Here is a 16,010-nt window from a genome sequence, read left to right on the forward strand (position 1 = left end):
ATCAGTCCACGCTCATCTCGTATACGTATGTACAATACGCTTCTGGCCATAGATCGCGGTTAGTTAGTCTTTGTCTCGCAGTAATTTTTTAAGTGTAAAAGTTTTGTGGAGCCATTCGTGATGCCTCCCAAACGCTCTTTATCCCTTGGTGCATCTAGTGAACCGAAGAGGAGCAGTAAAGCTCTTCATGCCCCTGCGCAAAACGACGGACTAATTATGTTAGTGTTTGCTTGTTTTTGTATGTTTGTTTTGTTTTTGATTGGTTGTTCGTAAGTAAATTGTTTGGTAGAACAGTGTTCTAGTGTGTTCACTCTCTCGCTCTCTACTCGTATATTTTTTTTTAATATATATTTTTTAAAGCATTTTTGAAGGTGCGCCGCTATATATAATTTATTTATTTATTTTTTTTTTTTGAAGGTGCGACGCTACTTCGCGGATTTTCAGTTTCGCGGGTGGTCTCGGTCCCCATTAACCGCGAAAACCGTTTTTTTTTTTTTTTTTTTTTTTAGGTGCGACGCTACTTCACGGATTTTCAGTTTTCGCGGGTGGTCTCGGTCCCCATTAACCGCGATAACCGGGGGTTCACTGTACTACAATATTTATTCAATTATTTTAATGTTAAATTATATCAATATTAATTTAAACCTTTTTATTTCACTCTTGATTATTTCTTAATGTCATGATCCGCGTCGGGCATGAGAGGGGCTTTGTTATTGTTTTCATGTGCATGCGGTTTTGTTATTGTTTTCGTCCCCTCCTTCCCGCCATGTGTTTTCTGTTATTGTTTTGGTCAGCTGTGATTGCGCCTCCCCTCAGCACTCGTCCTTACCAGCCACGCACCTGTTCCCCGTTACCCTCATCACGCACCTGATTCCCATCTGCTCCCCTAATTACTGGGACTATTTAAGCCTCCCAGACCCACCACTCTGTGTCGGGTCATTGCCGCAAGTTACGGACTGCCACGACCACGTTTCGCTCACGTTCATGTTCATGTTCATGCTTTTGTTCCCATCCTCGTTCACGTTTGCCTTCCTCAGCCTTTTGCCTCGGTTTTTGTTCCTCGCCCCCCTTCTTCTGTTCGTCACGTTGGTACCGTTGTTATTTTTCTCCCGTCCCGGTTGTCTTCCTTTGTTGAACCCCTTTAATAAACCCCCTGAACGACATCCATTCCCTGCCTCCTCGCCTTTTGGGTCCACCTTCCTCCTCGCCAAAAGGCGACCCTGACAGAATGACCCGACCAAAAAAGGACCCAGCGAGAGGCTCCCGGCGGTACGGACAACCGCTCTCAGCAACATGCCGATCAGCCCAGCGCCACGTCAGTTGCATTTTCCCCACCTCCAGATGACTTCATCAACGGTCTACCCGTCATTCCTCCCCATCGGATCATCGACGCGGAGTATGAGGACGATTCCGCAAACATCAACTACTTCCTGGACTTCCTGCGCAACCCCGTCACATTCGATGACCAGATTGCGGAACTCCACACCCGCTTCGCCGAGCTGGAAGTGCAAGTGGCCCAGAAAGCGGAGCAGGTGGCCTCGATAGAGGAGAAGGCCACCTCCGGGCAATCAGCCCGGGAGAGGGTCAGAGAACTGGAAGCTCAGATCTCGGAGCTGCAGGAGGATGTGGAATCGGAGAGACAGGCGCGCAGCAAGTCAGATGAGGTGCGCAGAGACCCTGGAGAGGAGCTGGAAGCTCTCAAGACTGAGTTGGAGGACACTGTAGACTCAACTGCAGCACAGCAAGAACTGCAGGTCAAGTTTGGAGAGAGCGAACAGCAGAGGCGGGAGATGGCTGACAAGTTGGCCAAGATGCAGTCGGAGCTGGACAAGGTCAACAGCCTGCTGACTGAAGCCGAGGGCAGAAACATCAAAGTCAGCCAAGACCTGTCTTCAGTGGAGTCGCAGCTGCAGGATGCCCAGGAGTTGCTCCAAGAGGAGACTCGCCAAAAGCTGAGCCTCTTCACTCGCTTGCGGCAGCAGGAGGATGAGCGGAACGCTCTGCGGAAGGTGCTGGCTGAGGCAGAAGAGGGCAAGAGGAACGCGGAGAAGCAGGTCTACTTACTTCAAGCCCAGCTGGTCGACATGAAGAAGGCTGACGGGGATCAGGTCTCCCGTCTCGGCTGCGCCCGGCCCGAATGCTGCGCTCGGCCCGCAGTCTCCTCCACGTCAGCTGCACAGACCATGCCGCCCCCACGTCTGTCGCAGCAACCCAAGCCGCCTTCATGCCAGCTGCAGCAACCTATGCAGCCTCCAGTGCCGGCCCCCCGTCCGGTGCAGCCTCCAGGACCGGCTCCTCGTCCGCTGCAGCCTTCAGTACCCGGCTCCCCGCCGGCTGCCGAGCCCCGTCCCGGCTCCCCGCCGGCTGCCGAGCCCCGTCCCGGCTCCCCGCCGGCTGCCGAGCCCCGTCCCGGCTCCCCGCCGGCTGCCGAGCCCCGTCCCGGCTCCCCGCCGGCTGCCGAGCCCCGTCCCGGCTCCCCGCCGGCTGCCGAGCCCCGTCCCGGCTCCCCGCCGGCTGCCGAGCCCCGTCCCGGCTCCCCGCCGGCTGCCGAGCCCCGTCCCGGCTCCCCGCCGGCTGCCGAGCCCCGTCCCGGCTCCCCGCCGGCTGCTGAACCCCGTCCCGGCTCCTCGCCGGCCGCTGAGGTTCGTTCCGGTTCCTCGCCCGCGGGCAAGCCCCGTTCCGGTTCCCCGCCAGCGGCTGAGCCCCTTTCCGGCGCCGCGCCCGCGGCTGAGCCCCTTTCCGGCGCCGCGCCCGCGCTCCAAGTTCCCGATCCAGCGGAGCACGTTCAGGCGGAGCACGCCCTGCGTCCGTCCCAAGTTCTCGTTCAGGCGGAGCACGCTGTGCGTCCGTTCCAAGTTCACGTTCAGGCGGAGCACGTCCTGCGTCCGTCCCAAGTTCTCGTTCAAGGGGAGCACACCCTGCTTCCGACCCAAGTTCACGTTCAGGCTGATCACGCCGTGCTCCCGCCCCAAGCTCACGTTTCGGCAGAACACGGCCCGCAGCCATCACTCCCGGTCCCTGCATCCGTGGTGGACGACGAGCAGCCGCTTGCCGTGTCTGCCTCAGCGGCGCCTGACGAAGCGCCGCCGCTCCCGGTTCCGGTGCCCGCGATGGACAACGGTCCGCCGCCGCGTCACGCCTCAGCCTCGGCGACGCACGACGACCCACCATCGCGCCCCGCCCTGGCCTCGGCAGCATCCGACGACCCGTCGCCACTGCTCGCCTTGGTCCCGGCAGCGCTCGACGACCCACGGCCGCTCCTGGTTCCAGCCTCGGCGGTGGACGACGACCCACCGCCGCTCCACGTTCTTGTCTCGGCAGGGTTCGACGACCAGCCGCCGCTCCCGGTTCCGGTGCCCGCGATGGACGACGGTCCGCCGCCGCATCTCGCCTCAGCCTCGGCGACGCACGACGACCCACCATCGCGCCCCGTTCCTGTGTCGGCGGGGTTCGAGGACCAGCCGCCGCTCCACGTTCCTGTGTCGGCGGGGTTCGAGGACCAGCCGCCGCTCCACGTTCCTGTGTCGGCGGAGTTCGACGACCAGCCGCCGCTCCACGTTCCTGTCTCGGCGGGGCTCGACGACCAGCCGCCGCTCCACGTTCCTGTCTCGGCGGGGCTCGACGACCAGCCGCCGCTCCACGTTCCTGTCTCGGCGGGGCTCGACGACCAGCCGCCGCTCCACGTTCCTGTCTCGGCGGGGCTCGACGACCAGCCGCCGCTCCACGTTCCTGTCTCGGCGGGGCTCGACGACCAGCCGCCGCTCCACGTTCCTGTCTCGGCGGGGCTCGACGACCAGCCGCCGCTCCACGTTCCTGTCTCGGCGGGGCTCGACGACCAGCCGCCGCTCCACGTTCCTGTCTCGGCGGGGCTCGACGACCAGCCGCCGCTCCACGTTCCTGTCTCGGCGGGGCTCGACGACCAGCCGCCGCTCCACGTTCCTGTCTCGGCGGGGCTCGACGACCAGCCGCCGCTCCACGTTCCTGTCTCGGCGGGGCTCGACGACCAGCCGCCGCTCCACGTTCCTGTCTCGGCGGGGCTCGACGACCAGCCGCCGCTCCACGTTCCTGACTCGGCGGGGCTCGACGACCAGCCGCCGCTCCACGTTCCTGACTCGGCGGGGCTCAACGACCAGCCGCCGCTCCACGTTCCTGTGTCAGCAATGCTCGCCGACTCGTCGCCGCTCCAAGTTCCTGTCTCGGCTGCGCCCCGCGACCCGCCGCCGCTTTTCGTCTCAGCCTCGGCGGCGCACTCGATGTGGCGATCTGGCCCTCCCGGACGCCCGCCCGAATGGCCACGACTGGACTTGCGGGTTCGGCCACCCGGACGGCCGCCTGAATGGCCACGAAAGGACTCGCTGGTCTGGCCTCCCGGACATCCGCCAGACCGGCTTCGATCACGGGTCGTTGACCCACCGCCCGACCCCTTCCGCCCACCCTCGTTTTTGGACATGGTTTTTCTTTTTGTTCTTTTTTGTGGGACGTCTGGAATCCGTCCCTTGAGGGGGGGGGTACTGTCATGATCCGCGTCGGGCATGAATTGTTATTGTTTTCATGTGCATGCGGTTTTGTTGTTGTTTTCGTCCCCTCCTTCCCGCCATGTGTTTTCTGTTATTGTTTTGGTCAGCTGTGATAGCGCCTCCCCTCAGCACTCGTCCTCACCAGCCACGAACCTGTTCTCCGTTACCCTCATCACGCACCTGATTCCCATCTGCTCCCCTAATTACTGGGACTATTTAAGCCTCCCAGACCCACCACTCTGTGTCGGGTCATTGCCGCAAGTTACGGACTGCCACGACCACGTTTCGCTCACGTTCATGTTCATGCTTTTGTTCCCATCCTCGTTCCCGTTTGCCTTCCTCAGCCTTTTGCCTCGGTTTTTGTTCCTCGCCCCCCTTTTTCTGTTCGTCACGTTGTTATTTTTCTCCCTTCCCGGTTGTCTTCCTTTGTTGAACCCCTTTAATAAACCCCCTGAACGACATCCATTCCCTGCCTCCTCGCCTTTTGGGTCCACCTTCCTCCTCGCCAAAAGGCGACCCTGACACTTAACTTATTTGTTCATTTGAATATGTATGCAATTTAAATTATTCCATCCATCCAGCCATTTTCTGCCGCTCATCCGGGGTCGGGTTATTGAATTAATTTAATACATAAGTATTTTTTATATTTCAATATTTATTTCAATATTAGGACTCTTCTCAATGAGTTCAATATTTATAAAATGTTTCTATATTTCTTATTAATTGAATTAAGTCTGTATGTGGTTGCCAATTTTAATATTTCCCCATTTCATTATAAAAATAATCCAATATATAAAAAATATAATACAGCATGAAAAAAAATATTTGGTATATTAGACAAAATGATACATTTTCCGAAGTGAGATTCTGCTTCGCAACAAACCCCAAACGCTTGATAGAGCTCAACCTAGAAAGTGTTTTTAGCAAGTCAGAAATTTATTCAGAAAGTGTAATATTAAATGTATGTGAGGGGATATTTGAAGAGTTTGAGTTTTGTTCAATGGACCATACATATACGAGCCAGCCAAACACAGCGAGAAAACCAGTGCTGACTCCAGTCGCCATCAAGTTGCCAACTCCTGACATTCCAAAACCTTTGAGAGAAACTGAGACTATTTGCATTTCTCTTTCTTGTTCTTTTTATAGTTCAACTTCTAGTTCAGTTTTTCACCTTTTCACGGCCTATTGAAGGCCAGTTGAGCAAGTGGAACAAGTCATTTTATTGATGATTGTGGAAGGCACTGATTCCATAAGCACCGTTTCTTCTCACACCTTTTCCATTAAGTACGTTTAAAAAGACAACTGAAAAGCAAAATGTTCACAAATATTTGTTCCAGGCACAGGCAATTAATTTTATTTACATGTTTGATGTTAACACACAAAAAATATCATCATCACTCAGACACAATGGTTCTTCTGGCACGGATCACATTGGCTTAATGTCAATAAAAAAAGCTTTTCAAAATTAAATTCATCATATTTTATCCAAAATCATATTTACATCTTACCACAAAGAGTCAGTTCCTTGAGTTTTTTGTTGTCTTTTTTTTAAGCTTCAAGGATCGCTGCAATTCTCACCAGCACAATTGTGTCTCTCAGCACCCTCTTTAGAAAAGAATTTTTTAGCACAAACGCTGCAACTGAATGGCTGGTCTCCTCTGTGTGTTCTTGTGTGGCGTCGTAAATGCGACTTTCGAGAGAACCTCTTGGCACAAACTGAGCAGGAAAAAGGTTTTTCTCCACTGTGTATTCTTGTGTGCCTTGTGAAATGAGAATTATTGGAGAAGCTTTTACCACAAACTGAGCAGGAAAAAGGGTTTTCTCCACTGTGTGTTCTTGTGTGACAAGTTATACTTGACTTTTCAGAGAAGCGTCTACCACACACTGAGCAGGAAAAAGGTTTTTCTCCACTGTGCGTTCTTGTGTGGATTGTTAAACTTGAATTTTGAGAGAAGCTTTTACCACAAACTGAGCAAGTAAAAGGTTTTTCTCCAGTGTGTGTTCTTGCGTGTTCTGTTAAAGTTGCCTTTTGAGAGAAGCATTTTCCACAAACTGAGCAAGAAAAAGGTTTTTCACCACTGTGTGTTCTTGTGTGCCTTACTAAATGAGACTTTCGAGAGAAGCATTTCCCACAAAATGAACAAGAAAAAGGTTTTTCACCACTGTGTGTTTTTCTGTGTCCTTTTAAAGACCGCTTTGAAGTTAATGAGTCAGTGTGACATGCCCTTTCACCTTTGGCTTGCCCATCATCATCATTAGTATCATCATCATCGACATGAGCGTCTGATAATGTGTTCTCATTATGTGCTTGTGATGGCCCCCAGGGGTCTTCATCAACTTCTGTTGTCACGTGATGACTTGAACTGCTGCTTGTAGGCTCCGCCCCTCTGTTGTCCTCACTCTCATCCTTGTTTTCATCTTCAGTCTTTATAGGGACAACGTTCACTGGAGACTTGTTGATCTCCTCCTCCTCCTCCTCCTTTTTGATGTGAGTCAAGTCTGGCTCCTCTTTCACGGAACGGAGATCATATCCACTGACGTCTGCAGGACACAAAAGGACAAATTTGGTTTGGTCAAGTCAAAGTTCAGGCGGCGACTTTGTCTTATATTGTTTTTACCGTGCTACCTTGACTTGTGCCTGCCGCACACGGAGCAATGCGTGCGACCCCAACTTGGACCGGACCATGGGGACATTTCACAAAATTACGTCCTACGATGTAAGCCTCCCGTTAGCCGCACAACAGTGATAAACGAGCATCTAAAAAGGAAGCATGTTGCGGCTGATGCCCGATTTCATTCCGGACATAGTCACAGATGTTTCTGGAAGCGAACTGAAGTTAGCACACACAGGCTATTGTGTGCGTCTGATGGAACACCTGTTGTGGGACCCTAACATAATGATGCAGACCACTGGGGGCCATTGCAACATTATGTCATTGATAAAATAGGAATCCTTCAAGTGAAATATGTTTACAAGTATTTCTTTTTGCATTTAGAATAGAATAGAATAGAAATCCCTTTATTGTCATTGTACTCAAGTGTGCAACGAGATTAGAGGGCTCCCCTCTCCAGTGCAATACAACAATAATACAGACAAATATATAAATTAGATAAATAAATAAGACAGTGCAATGGAATTCAGTACTGAATAGGGCATATAGAAACACATCACAATGCTGTTTTGCAAGGTTAGGGTGGTCTCGTGTGTGTGTGAGAGTTCAGTATGGAGATGGCTCTCGGAAAGAAACTGTTTCTCAGTCTATTGGTCCTTGATTTGATGCATCTGTAGCGCCTGCCAGAGGGCAACAGGTCGAACAGGTGTGAGTTTGGGTGGGTATTGTCTTTGACGATGTTGAGAGCCCTTCTGAGGCACCGGGCGGTGTAGATGTCCGACAGCGAGGGGAGAGGGCAGCCAATAATCCTTTGCGCTGTTTTGACTGTCCTCTGGAGCCTCACTCTGTCCGCCTCCGTGCAGCCGCTGTACCAGGTGGAGACACAGTACGTCAGCAGGCTCTCGATGGACGATTGGTAGAAGGCCAGCAGCAGCTTCCTGTCCAGGTTGAATTTCCTGAGGACTCTCAGGAAGTGCAGACGTTGGCGGACCTTCTTTACCACTGCTGTGGTGTTGTGACTCCAAGAAAGGTCATCGGAGATCTGTACTCCCAGGAACTTTAACGTGTGGACCCTCTCCACACACACGCCTTCGATGCAGAGGGGGGGCGGCAGCGTCTTGTTCCTCCTGAAGTCGACGACAATCTCCTTTGTTTTTGCAGTGTTAAGGTGCAGTCTGTTGTCCTTGCACCAAGCTGTCAGTCTTTTTACCTCCTCTCTGTAGGCTATCTCGTCACCTTCCGAGATCAGACCGACCACTGTCGTGTCATCAGCAAACTTGACGATGGTGTTGTTGCCGTGGGCCGGGCTGCAGTCGTAGGTGTAGAGGGCGTACAGGAGAGGGCTCAGCACGCATCCTTGGGGGGAACCGGTGCTCAGCATGAGGGTGGAGGACGTGTAGGGGCCGAGCAACACAGTCTGGGGTCTGTTGGTCAGAAAGTCCTTAATCCAGATGCGTGTGAGGGCAGGGAGGCCGAGAGTGTCCAGTTTGGTGACGAGGATGTCTGGGATGATCGTGTTGAATGCCGAGCTGTAGTCCACAAAGAGCATCCTTGCATAGCTCCGCTGTTGTTCCAGGTGGCCCAGTACAACATGCAGAGCAGTGTCGATGGCGTCCTCAGTGGATCTGTTAGCCCGGTATGCAAACTGGTAGGGGTCCAGAGTGGGAGGAAGGCAGTCCCTGATGTGCTGGAGAACCAGCCTCTCGAAGCACTTCATAATGACTGGTGTGAGAGCAACAGGACGGTAGTCATTCAGGTGGACGGCTGGTGACTTTTTGGGGACAGGAATAATGGTGGAAGTTTTCAAGCAGGAGGGGATGACTGCCTGAGCCAGGGAGCGGTTGAAGATCCTGCAGAAAACATGTGACAGTTGGTGGGCACATGCTCTGAGGACCTTGCCTGGTATTCCGTCGGGTCCAGTAGCTTTCCTGGGGTTGACCGCCAGGAGCGCGCGCCTCACATCGTGTTCCTCTACGATGAGTGGGGGGGAGTTGGAGCTTGAAGTGCGGGGGTGTGACGGTTGGGGCGAGTCAAAGCGAGCGAAGAAGCAGTTAAGCTCCTCTGCCAGCGATGCACTCGGGTCTCCAGAGGTCGTGCTGCTGCCACGGAAGTTGGTGATGCTCCGTAGACCCTGCCACACCTCCCGTGGTCTGTTACTGGCAAGGTGGGCCTCCAGCCTCTCCTTGTAGGTTGCCTTGGCTAGCTTGATGCCTTTGCTCAGGTCAGCACGAGCCACCCTGTACTGGGCTTTGTCGCCTGACCTGAAGGCAGCGTCACGGGCCTTGAGGAGAGCGCGAACCCTGCTGGACATCCAGGGCTTCGCATTTGGGAAGGTCCGTATAGTCTTTTGTTGGGACACAGTTTCCATGCAGAACTTGATGTAGTCCAGTACACAATGCGTGTAGACATCAAGGTCCTGATGATCAAAGAGGTCCCAGTTTGTGTCATGAAAGCAGTCCTGTAATTCACTCATGGCGTCGTCACGCCAGGTTTTCACAGTCTTTGTGGTAGGCCTGAATCTGCGCCTGAGAGGGGTGTACGCAGGTGCGAGCTGCAATGACAGGTGGTCTGACTGGCCGAGGGGGGCGAGTGGGAGGGCTCTGTATGCGTGCTTGATGTTCGAGTACACATGGTCGAGAGTGTTGTCTCCCCTCGTCGGGCACTTGACATGCTGGTGAAACTCTGGGAGTACAGTCTTTAAATTGGCCTTATTAAAGTCTCCCGCTACTACGTGAACGCCATCAGGGTGGGCCCGCTGATGTTTATTGATGTCGCACGCGAGTAGCGAGAGCGCCGTGCTAGTGCTAGCGTCGGGAGGGATGTAAACAGCTGTGACAATCACTACCGTTAGCTCCCTCGGGAGAAAATAAGGCCGGCATTTAACGGACATGAACTCGATGTCGGGGGAAGAGTGCTTCTCGACGATCGTGCTATCGCCGCACCAGTTCTCATGCACGTAAACACAGAGCCCCCCGCCCCTCCTCTTACCGGTGTCCCTCGTCCGATCCGCACGATGTAGCGAGCGCCCGGCCAGCTGGATGCTAGCGTCGGGGACGTCTGCGTGCAGCCAGGTTTCCGTGACGACGATCACACTGCTATCGCGCACATAGCGGTTTCCCAGGATTTGTAATCCCAGGTCGTCGATTTTGTGGACCACGGATCTGGCGTTGGTGAGGTGCAGACTCGGTAGTGGCTGCCTATGGGGCTGCCGTCGCAGCCGTTGCAAGACACCGGACCTGCAGCCTCGCTTCTGCTTCCTCTCTCTGCGTCGCCTGCGCCGCCTCCCGGCCCCGATGACAAGCCACGGTGAGCCGGGCAGCCTCGCCAGTTCGTTCGGAATTTTGCGATCATAGCAAAATTCCTCTGTGATGGTTATTTCGCATCGATATCCAATGTTCACGATGTCCTGGCGGGTATATCGATGTTGTGCCTCAGTTGATGCCAATAAGAGCAAGCAAACACTAATAAAAAGTAAAAAGGAGCACTGTGAGGGGGAGCTGTTAGCCGCTGCGTCCATGCGCGCCGCCATCTTGGAAGACTTTTTAAGACGACTGCAATGGTAAATGAAGGATTGTATTGTGATTGCTGGCATTATTTTAAACACTTATACAGGACAGAAGGTCAATTATTTAATTTAGCAGGTTCATATTTACGGAATATTTTAAACATTGATGAAACAATAAGCATTTATCAAATGAAACTAGAAGCACTGGTCACAAGAATGACTGGGATGGTAGGCCTGATGTTTACTGATTTATTATATTTTTCTCATATGCTAAATTTATAGTACTTAGTTTAAATGTGTGAACTTTATTGAAATTTTGGGTAGTGAGAACAAATTTGCACACATAGCATTTCCATGACTTGCATTCACATTCACAGCACTTCATGGTCAAATACGACGAAGCACATTCTCCAAATTGGCTGTAGAGATGCAAACACACCAAATTTGGCACTAGAGGTGTCACATAGACACGATCGCAAAAAATACATTCCGAAAGACATAACAACTGGAGATCGGAGCACATGCACGTACGCGTACACACACACAGACATGGATACATACACCTGCACATAACATTCCCTTTATTAGTCCCACAATGGGGAAATTCGAGATTCGAACCCTGGCCTCCTGGGGAGACTGGGACTGAACGCAGCGCCTTAGACCACTCGGCCAACCTGGCAGCCTCCTCATACACGCACAGACACTTGGACATACACACGCACACACCAACAAGATTCCAGAGGAATGCCAGCGGGCAGAGAGACGGAGAGACTGCCTGCCGGAGAAGGCCAGCCTTGGCGTGCCAGTCTTGGGGACCAGACGGGAATCAACTTATCCAGACGATGACTAACCTGGGGAGGACCTTCCCTTGGACGTGGACCCGTGCCGTGGGAGGGAGCGGGGACGACCGATTCAACCTACATTACCCTTGACATAAAAAAACTCCTATAAAAACTGAAGCTGGGATGAAAGCTGGTGCGCATTTTTCGACTGTGCTCACCCGAGTGGAGTTTCTCGTGAGATAAAGAAAAAGCTGCCCAGATACCTGTCTTTGTACTATTTCCTGAACTCCAGAAATTGAAGAAACTAAATATCGGAACTCTAATCAGTTGTTGAGTCTTTATTTGACACTTTTCTTCTTGAGCACAAAAAAACGAACACGCATTGGAGTAAGTTTGGCTTTTAAAGGTTGATTTACTAACTACTTCTCATTTCCACGGTGACTCAACTCCAACAATAACATGACAAATATTTGTCATCTCATCAATATTTGCACAACAGAGTACTGAGTTTCGAGATCCTCACTATAATATTTCTCCTAATTATATTTCTTATTAATTTAGCTTAGTTAAGGGATATTTTATTGATAATCTAACATCAACAAACAAAGACAGAAAAAATTGGTGGTGGGGTGGCGCGAATCTTTTTCTTCTTGGTAGGGGCGGGCGTGAAATAACTGAGAAGCACTGCGAGTATATGCCGACATTATATTCATACAATCTTGCAGCCCGAGTGAACCACAGCATTGTTGCAAGTTCGGTCGGAGAAACGGAAACGTCCCACTACTGTTCCAGCAGCGGCTTCTCGGGAAATAGGCGGAAGTGACGTCGATGCTGACTCGCGAATGTGGCGTTAATTTAGTTATTTTGTTAATTTTTTTTATCAACCGAATTAAAATATTATATAAAATAAATATTAAAATAGAACAGCCAGGTGTAAAAAAAACCACTGAGGCAAATAAATATATTTGGACAATACGCGCTTAAAGCATGACGTCATAAGCAAGCGCGCAGCTTCCGAAGGACCTCGACCACATCCACCGACCCGTCCACACCGGAACAAAAGCAGTCCACCGCTAAATTCTTCTGATTTAGTGTGGAACTGACTGTAATTTTCTCAAAGGATGTCCAGTGCTACTCTAAAGGACTACGACATAATTCATTAAGTCTTTGTGTCCCGATAACCTCATCTTCGCGCGTTGATGCTTTTCGGTGTAGTCAGCTTAGCTTGTTAGCTAGCTAGCTGCTAACGAAAAGAGGCACATGACTCATCGCCAAGCAGAGATCAAGTGCGGATTTTTGGGAATTATCATTTGAAAATGTGTGCAAAAACGACACCCAAGTACGAAGAGGAACTTTGTGGAATAAAAGAAGAGAACGAGCAACTTTTTCAACTGCTGGACGAAGTTTGCGAGCAGCCTCGTGTTGTGCCACTCAAAGCAGGTTTGTACACGTCTTACTCTTATTTGCTTTGTAAAGAACGACTTTCTATCGTTAAAAATATGCATCACAACATTAAGTTGTTTGGGGAAATGCGTTCAAGGTTATTGCCGTTTTATTTTTAAATATTGCCTTTTACTTGTCGGTTTGCTGAACATTTGTTTTTGCCAAATGAAATCAGTGCAGAAAATATATGCCAAAGAATAACCAATAGTGGGGGGTGAACTGCATGTTTTTTTTTTTTTTATAAAATTTGAACTGATTATTTAACATTTTACGTTTTCTGGTATTTATATCTTGTTCAAGCAATTCCTTCCGGAAGGAATTCTGCCGGACTCTAAAAAATGTGCACACTGCGGCGAAAACATCAATGGCGGTTGATCAATTTTAGTGGATAAAACACAAAATATTAAGTTTTAAAAAAAAATCAAGCACGTAATGGTCTTATTTATTTATTAACTTTGTACTGGCTTCGTCGGGTGAGAGTCAATGAACCTCCGGTGGCCCTGCACTGTTTTGTGCATATGTGTGTAGTTTCACCCCATCCAAACATTTAAAATACATTTAATGCATCCATCCAAGGTTGCACGGATCTCATCAGTGAACAAGCGCATGCTGCAAGGAATGCATCTGCATCTTTGGCTTACTATGGGCTTAAAAAGGGAGTACGCCACAACCCTCTTTTCTACCAACAAGTCCACCAACATTTCGTTCCTGGTAATAAAGTTCCTGTGGCCCAGGTGGTTTGCATCTCATAGTTCCTGGTAATTTATGCAAATGACAATGTTGTGTTACTTTGTCACTCATTACTGACACTCTATGGCTGTTAAGCATCGTTGCAGTTCCAAAATAATTCAGTGAACTCTTCAAATATTATGGTGGATCTTAGTCGAATTTGAATACATATTGGATAACTTTAAAATATACAGTCATTATTCAAATATGTCAACATGAAAGTCACAGTGAAAGTGTTGTTGCTTAATGCTTATGTGTAGGGATTTTGACTCTTCAAACATAATGTTGTTTTAAAATTTATTTAAAAACTGAAATTTTATAAAAAATAAAAAGGGGGATGTTGGAATGTACTTGCAGGCTAAATGTCATTTTGGGCAAAAAAAACCCAAACGTAAATCATGCAATAAATAGCGACTCTGATTCCAGGGCCCCTTTAATTCTTTTAGGCATCCAGATTATAATGGAAGCAAAAAAATACCCACGATGAAACTATCTCGAAATGCAAAAAGAAATACTTGTAAACATTTTTCACTTGAATGATTTCTATTCTATCAATGACGTTATGTTGCAATGGGCCCCAGTGGTCTGCATCAATAAGTTAGGGTCCCACAACAGGTGTTCCATCAGACGCACACAAGAGCCTGTGTGTGCTAACTTCAGCTCGCTTCCAGAAACGTCTGTGACTAATTCAGGAATTAAATCGGGCATCAGCCGCAACGTGCTTCCTTTTTAAATGCTCGTTTATCACTGTTGTTGTGCTGCTAAAGTGAGGTTTACATCGTAGGACGTAATTTTGTGAAATGCCCCCATGGTCCAGTCCAAATCGGGGTCGCACGCATTGATTGGTGTTCGGCAGGCACAAGTCAAGATAGCGCTGTAGAAAATAAGACAAAGTCGCCGCATGTGGTTTGACTTGACCAAGTCAAATTTGTCTTTTTGTGTCCTGCAGACGTCAGACAAAATGATCTCCGTTCTGTGAAAGAGGAGCCAGACTTGACTCACATCAAAAAGGAGGAGGAGGAGGAGCAGATCAACAAGTCACCACTGAACGTTGTCCCTATAAAGACTGAAGATGAAAACAAGGGTGAGGGTGAGGACAACAGAGGGGCGGAGCCTACAAGCAGCAGCTCAAGGCATCACGTGACAACAGAAGGTGATGAAGACCACTGGGGGCCATCACAAGCACAAAATGAGGACACATTATCAGACGCTCATGTCGATGATGATACTAATGATGATGATGATGATAATGAGCAAACTAAAGGTGATAGGGCATGTCACACTGACTCATTATCTTCAAAGTTGTCTTTAAAAGGGCACAGAAAAACACACAGTGGTGAAAAACCTTTTTCCTGCTCGGTTTGTGGCAAAAGCTTCTCTCGGAAGTCTCATTTAGTAAGGCACACAGGAACGCACAGTGTTGAAAAATCTTTTTCCTGCTCAGTTTGTGGAAAATGCTTCTCTCAAAAGGCAAATTTAATAGAACACGCAAGAACACACAGTGGAGAAAACCCTTTTTCTTGCTCAGTTTGTGGCAAAAGCTTTTCTTTTAAGCCAAATTTAAAAACACATACACGATTACACACTGGAGAAAAACCTTTTTCCTGCTCAGTTTGTGGCAAGAGTTTCTCTCGAAGGTCTCATTTAATAAATCACTCAAGAACACACAGTGGTGAAAAATCTTTTTCCTGCTCAGTTTGTGGCACAAGCTTTTCTTTTAAGTCAAATTTAAAAAGACATACACAATTACACACTGAAGAAAACCCTTTTTCATGCTCAGTTTGTGGAAAATGCTTCTCGAGAAAGGAAAGTTTAACAGAACACACAAGAAAACACAGTGGAGAAAACCCTTTTTCCTGCTCAGTTTGTGGCAAGAGTTGCTCGCGAAAGTCTGATTTAATAAGTCACACAAGAACACACACTGGAGAAAAACCATTTTCATGCTCAGTTTGTGCCAAGGGGTTCTCTGTAAAGTCACATTTACGACGCCACACAAGAACACACAGAGGAGACAAGCCATTCAGTTGCAGCGTTTGTGCTAAAAAATTCTCCACTAAACAGCATGCGGAGAGTCACAATTGTGCTGGTGAGATAAGCAGCGATACTTGAAGCTTAAAAAAAGACAAAAAAAACTGAAGGAACTGAGTCTTTGTGGTAAGATGTAAATGTGATTTTCAATAAAATATGAAATTGAATTTTGCAAAGCTCTTTTATTGACACAAAGCCAATGTGATCAGTGCCAGAAGAACCATTGTGTCTGAGTGATGATTTTTTTTTTGTGTGTTTACTTCAAACATGTAAATAAAATTAATTGCTTTTGCCTGGAATAACATTTGTTAACGTTATGCTTTTCAGTTGTCTTTTTAATCGTATTTAATGGAAAAGGTGTGAGAAGAAACGGTTCTTATGAAATCGGTTCCTT

General features: G+C 49.3%; 4 protein-coding genes across 4 annotated transcripts in view; 2 read left to right on the forward strand and 2 right to left on the reverse strand.

Annotated features, from left to right (window-relative positions):
• LOC148342055 (uncharacterized) overlaps positions 1-16,010 on the forward strand; it is a 458,829-nt gene that overhangs the window by 210,169 nt on the left and 232,650 nt on the right. The gene's annotated exons all lie outside the window — the stretch shown is intronic.
• Positions 1-16,010, reverse strand: part of LOC148342057 (uncharacterized) — a 219,647-nt gene that overhangs the window by 171,053 nt on the left and 32,584 nt on the right. The window lies entirely within an intron of this gene.
• Positions 4,656-16,010, reverse strand: part of LOC148342065 (uncharacterized) — a 28,750-nt gene continuing 17,395 nt past the window's right edge. Inside the window, exons 3-4 of the mRNA XM_088284372.1 lie at positions 6,319-6,617; positions 4,656-4,670 (exon numbers count right to left, since the gene is read on the reverse strand). Of these exons, the coding sequence (XP_088140498.1) occupies positions 4,656-4,670; positions 6,319-6,617 (314 nt within the window). The remainder of the gene's footprint in view (positions 4,671-6,318; positions 6,618-16,010) is intronic.
• On the forward strand, positions 12,733-15,907 carry LOC148342066 (uncharacterized). Its single transcript, XM_088284383.1, has 2 exons — positions 12,733-12,856; positions 14,538-15,907. The coding sequence occupies exons 1-2, from the start codon at positions 12,733-12,735 to the stop codon at positions 15,695-15,697; spliced, it is 1,284 nt and encodes a 427-aa protein (XP_088140509.1). The 3' UTR covers positions 15,698-15,907.

This window comes from Idiotropiscis lumnitzeri, chromosome 2, assembly GCF_059441095.1.
Source record: "Idiotropiscis lumnitzeri isolate Australia: NSW breed Sydney's pygmy pipehorse chromosome 2, RoL_Ilum_1.0, whole genome shotgun sequence".
Classification (NCBI taxonomy): Eukaryota; Metazoa; Chordata; class Actinopteri; order Syngnathiformes; family Syngnathidae; genus Idiotropiscis; species Idiotropiscis lumnitzeri.